General features: G+C 37.9%; 1 protein-coding gene across 1 annotated transcript; it reads left to right on the top strand.

Moving 5' to 3' along the window:
* The first annotated feature begins 3,710 nt into the window (after positions 1-3,710).
* On the top strand, positions 3,711-4,785 carry LOC147616572 (uncharacterized). Its single transcript, XM_086777117.1, has 2 exons — positions 3,711-4,366; positions 4,452-4,785. Exons 1-2 carry the CDS (start codon positions 3,909-3,911, stop codon positions 4,594-4,596), a joined length of 603 nt encoding a protein of 200 aa, XP_086633243.1. The 5' UTR covers positions 3,711-3,908; the 3' UTR covers positions 4,597-4,785.
* The last annotated feature ends 1,215 nt before the right edge of the window (positions 4,786-6,000 follow it).

Below are 6,000 nucleotides of genomic sequence, written 5' to 3'. Positions count from 1 at the left end.
GATGCTAATCGTGCATCTTGACTTAAGAATAAGTTTAAAGGGTTTCTAGATTTGTTTCTAGATTTTGAGAGTTCTATGTATGCTAGTTGTTTTCCTCAACAACATGGAGTTGATTCTAGTCATGCATCAATTGTTAGGGCTTTGATTTTAGCTTTAATGAAGGGAGAGAAGAGTTGTTATGTTCTTCCTGAGAGGTTGGTTGTGGGAGACCAACAAGCTAGTTTAAGCTCAAGTGCATCTTTGCTTGAGAATGATTTTAAAGCATTCCTAGATTTTGAGAGTTCTATGTATGTTAGTTGTTTTCCTCGGCATGGAGTTGATGCTCATTGGATAAATTGTTAGGGCTTTGAGTTAATTTCTAATGAAGGGAGAAAAGGGTGATTCTATTCTTCTTGAGAGGTTGGTTGTGATGGGTGGGAGACTGGCAAGCTAGTTTGAGCTAAGGTGCCATTGATATGACAAGCTTGAATGGTGTTGACCTTTGGAGTGTTGATACATTTGAACATAGACTCTTTTGAGAGGTGATCTTGAATGCATTTCTAAGTACTACCTCATGGTTTGCCTTTGAGAAGGCATGTGAACCATAGGATAGAGTTGGGCACAACCCCAATGTTTAGGCAGCCTTATATGTTCTTAGGAGGATAAAATTGCAAGAAAATTACAAGAGTACCTCTCTATGGGGCATGTTATGCCTAGTAAATCACTGTGTGTTGGTCGTGGACAAGAAAGAATAGACCAACAGAATTTGTGTGGATTACAAGGGTCTTAATAAGTTAAGGATTAAGAGTAATTATCCCTTAATAAGTTAACTATTAAGAATAAATATCCCTTATCAAGGATGGATAACCTTTTTGGTTGACTTTGCGGAGCTCGATATTGCATTCTCATCATCAACATCTAAAACACGATCTTCCAATTCTCCATCATAACATCTCTCATTACTCACCATGCCACCCACTTTACTAAAGAAGTTCTCACAAACGTCTGATCCCAAATAAGAAAAGGGAACTTACAAGTGACCATACTTGTCTTTGAAGACCTTTATGAGAAGAACCACAAAGTTACATGACAATTGGATGTCCATGAAAGTTCTTCTACATATGAAGTTTTTCTTAAGTGTATATACATCATGTTTTGTGATCCACATGTGCAAAATCCTAATGACATATGAAAACAATATTATAAGTCACAAAGTCTAATGAGCTACCATAGCTATCACATCATGAACATACCATATTAACAATTATATGTTAGAATATCTTCAAAAGATAACAAGAATTTGGTACCTAAAAAAGAAAGAAAGTTTTTTGACACTTTGTGCCAAGTGTCCGCTCTGCTCTTAACGTGACCAATTCCCATCGATAAGAGCTCTAAACAATTTTGAACTTTTCAACCTGCTATCCTTATACTAATGCTACATGATTTAAGGTGGAAAGTTCATTACCAAGCACTAAAATTCTAGATACATTATCTAGAGGATTGAACTTACTCTTTCCATTATGTATATAATCTTGATCATGCAATCCATTGATGCTTCCATCAACTTTCATAGAAGCTGTGAATACTAATCTTCTAGATACATTATCTAGAGGATTGATCAGATTCTTTTCATTATGTATATAATCTTGATCATGCAATACATTATGCTTCCATCAACTTTCATAGAAGCTGTGAATGGCCAACTTTTCCAAGGGATTGAGTATATGATAAGAGAGCTATAATCTTCTACCATAAGCTGGTAGCTTTTGCTACATCAACTCTTGCTTTTCTCCTATAGGAAGCATTCTAGATCCTCCCAAAAAGATAAAATCATTTGAGATGAGATTATCAAGAACAATCTCTTCTCGTAGATCTTTAGTTCCTCCCATTTGAGAAAAATAAATCCCAACACATAGCTTTGTTATGTACCCTTATTCAAGAGAATAATTATTTCTTCTCTTGCCATACTTCTCTTAGATCTGCAGAAGAAAGAATTTTATGATACATCTCTCTCTCTCTCTCTCTCTCTCTCTCTCTCTCTGACTTTATATTTGAAGACCATGGTAAGAGTTTAAAAGTTCACACATAACAAGCCAAAAAGAATCAATTAAAAGGTTCATATAGCACATCTAATAATAATGGATTATAAGTACACCAACAATTAAACCTACAAATAAGATCTTAACATATGAAAGCTACCTATTATAAAGTAAAAGAGATGATAACATCACAATGATGGTGGCATGACATGGGGATTTTAAAAAATAAAATATCATTTCAAAATTGAGGGATGATGCACCTAGTATAAGTGTAGGAGTCAATACCCTCAAAGAAATTCCAAGGTCACTCCCACTAATAGAGGGTCCTTTAATAAATAGTAGAAACACAAAAAAGATAACAATATACATTGGAAAATGAAACATAAAAAAATATTTCATTTCAATCACCTCTAAGTCAAACATGATAAAAAATAAGAATGGATACCTTGCACATAGATACGTGCAAGTCTATACAAAAAAGATTTTACAACTTTGATTACATTGAAAATAAATCGAGAATGGAAGTCAATAATTATACCTACATACCATACTATTTCCTTGGAGCTTCCATCCATGCTCATGATTTGCCTAGATACATCCCAAAAAGTCTATTAGGACCTCTATATTTTAGCTAATTATGGCTTCAAACTAATATCATGCTTGACATAAAGTGACAAACTCCATTTACAAAATAAGAATGTCAGTATTAAGATTATAAAAATAATGTAGAAAGAAAATAGAGGAAATAGGGGATTGAAACAAATAATTTGAATTTCAAGGTAAAAGAGAGCCCTTGGATCATGTAACAATGATTATGATTCAAGGGCACTTAGGCCGCCCCCTAAAGTCCATCATTCTCCAAAGTCCAAACGTGCTTTCTTTTTCTTTTGGGCAAGCATCATGGGATATAATAATGGAGGAAATTCTATGTATTTTTTGTACTTTTTGTTTTTGAAAAAAAAATGTGGTGGGGATATATTTGATTAGCATATTACTTGTATAAGTACAGTTATTGTTCACACAATAAAAAGAGTTTATGAAGAAAGGCAAGGGTGGAGGAATATTCTTTTTATAAATTTTTTTAATGGTGTGGATAAGTTTTGATTGGTATTTTTAATTTATGTAAGTTTACATTGCAAGACAACCAGTTGCAAATGGGTATTTGCAACTTGCTTATACCGTGAACACTATACCAACAAGTAGGGGTGTGAGATAGTGAACATTGTACCGAGTAGGGGTGTGAGATAACACCCGAAGCTTAGGATTCCAATGGCATTTGTCCTAATTGGGTTGGGGTGTGTGTGTGCTATGTGTGTGTGTGTGTGAGAGAGAGAGAGAAAGAGAGACACGAGAAGGCTTGTGAGGCTCACAATCAGGGTGCTTTGTCGGTTTGTTTGTTGTCTTATTCAGATTTGGAACATGTGTTTTGGAGCCTTGTGACATGAATTTTAAAGGCACTATACTGCAAATGAATAGAGGCCAAAAGTGCCAAATATAAAAAGGTGGTTACATGGTGTCCTGGTCAAGGTTTGAAGCGTTCTCTCCACAAAAGCAAAGTCGTTCTCGAGACGTGTAGGAATCCTCAGCAAGCAAGCTGACCAGTTCAAAAGCTCTAATGGGTGCAATGGAGCTATCAGCTTATTTTAAAAGAGAAGGCATCAGGGTCATCTACCTTATAAGCTCGAATGGGATCAGCTATCAGCTTATAAACAAAAAGAAGGGCATCAGGGTCATCAATCTACCATATATTAAGAGAGCAAAGAGTATTAAGAGAGCAAAGAGTCTTTGATCAGCTTATAAGCGTAGCTGATACGCTCCCGATCATCAAGCGTAGCTGATACGCTTCACCCCATTCGATAAGCTGATCGAGCTTGCAATACAGCCAATAAGATGGTGCCAGCGCAGAAACTACGGCTGCTTTGCACCAGCTTGGTTGCGTGCCTCTCGCTCCTGATGCCAGCCAGCGCGTCCCGGGCCACCAACTGCAGTAGTCTGCTGCTGGCAAACGTTTCCATACCGGCGGCCATCCAGGTGCCTGCCGGACAGAAGCTGCAGGTGGCCTACTACGCCGTCGGCCTCCAGCACTACTCCTTCAACGGCTCCGCCTGGGTCCTCTATAACGCCACCGCCAATCTCTACTACACCATGCACGAGGCCTCCAAGGGCGGGCCCGTGGTCGCCCAACACTTCTTCCTACCACACCCAGACGCCGGCGGCGGCCAGCCGTCGTGGGAAACCTTCATCCCGAGCACCAGTCTCGTCACAGCCAAAGTCCTCGAGACCGTTCCCGTAGACCCTAACAGCATCAACTGGAACCTCTTCGAAGCCACCAGCGAGAGTGGAAGCCCGTAAGATTATGTACTCTTCATCAATGCGTTAATCAAACGCTTAAACTGATTTAGTGCTTCTAAGCTTTGTGTGTGTATTCTTCAGGGAGCTTCTTGGCGCCGTCACTTACCTGCAGAGAGTTGAAACCAGCGGCGGCCTGCCTCCTTCGAGCTCTGACGGCGCACAAGTCGGAGATTTGCACGCAACTCCCTACTCCACAATCTACGCCTACTACGTAAAAGACGATTGAAAGAAAGCAAGCATTTATTTGATCTCTCATGTTTTCTAAGTGAATTATCGTTAGGGTTCCCCTCTCTTCAATCCTTGTGTTCTTTGCAAGGTTAATTAGAGTGTACATTGTCATTATTAAGTCAGCATAGAATGCTTATGTAACGCCTTTCTTTGTAAATTATGATGGAATTTTACGAAGCTACTGCGTATAAATTGATTCTGATTGCATTAATTCATGTGCTCTTTGCAAGGTTAATTATCAATTAGAGGTTAATTAGAGTGTACATTATGGAAAGCCTTTCTTTGTAAATTATGATGGATTTTTGCGAAGATGTTGCGTATGAATTGATTCTGATTGCATTTAGCACGACTCAATCCTGCTCAAAATGTATTGATTTCTCTCAAATTTTGAAATTATGATTCGTCACTAATCATAAAAGCAATTTAATACCATTGTGTACTAATCCTTTACAAAAGGATTAGTGTGCAACGGTACACTGATTTAGTGTGCCATTGCACTGTATTTGCACATATGAGGCCATGACTCAAACTCAAGACCTCTCACTAATGAACCAAAATTAGTCATACCACTACGCCATTGATTAGTATGAATCTCCCCTTTCAGAGTAACATTAATCCATATTTCTCTTATGTGTATGCACATGCAGGTTTGGAGGCTTGCAATGCCCTACGATTGCAAAAGCACCTTTGATGCGAATGTCCATTTTGACGAATTACTTAAAGCAGTTTAAAATTAAACAAAACGTAAATCAGAAGAACTTCTAAAGAAAATGCAAACGAAAATACTTAATTTAGCTCAACAGTTATTATTGTCATCTAATTAAACTATTCACACATTTTGGTCCACCTCCTCTGCACATCATTGCATCTCCACGATCAAGCATTTTTTAGAATGGATCAGCCAAGGCGAGAACGTCATGCATTACGCTATAATTGGCCTTTAGCTTGAATGATCAAGGTCTTGCAATGTATAAAGGAGTCAAGAATGTATAGCTTTCAATTGTGATTAAGGCCTTGATCTTCATGAGTGAGGCTAGGAGGTGAGCATAAGAATGTATAGCTTTCAATTGTGATTAAGGCCTTGATCTTCATGAGTGAGGCTAGGAGGTGAGCATACTGTTAACTGGCTAAGATGTGAGCTGTCCATTTGAGTAAACTTATGCTTAGAATAGATTTGTTCTCCTTATTTGTAGGAAGATGCTTTCCTATAGTTTAGGAAAGCATATTGCTATTATATTTCAAATGTAACAACTCTTGCCAAACGGCCACTACTATTTGTAGTGACCTTAGTTTGTATAAAGAGAGACTCTCTTGTCATTTGGAATCATTTGGAAATACAATCAATCTTGTAAGGTGTTACACATACACGTCTCTCTTTCTCTCTCTCTCTATATGTATCTCT

Source organism: Cibotium barometz, chromosome 38 (genome assembly GCF_041138505.1).
Source record: "Cibotium barometz isolate CiBa-2024 chromosome 38, ASM4113850v1, whole genome shotgun sequence".
NCBI classification, from domain to species: Eukaryota; Viridiplantae; Streptophyta; class Polypodiopsida; order Cyatheales; family Cibotiaceae; genus Cibotium; species Cibotium barometz.
This window is presented reverse-complemented; position numbering and strand designations above follow the sequence as displayed.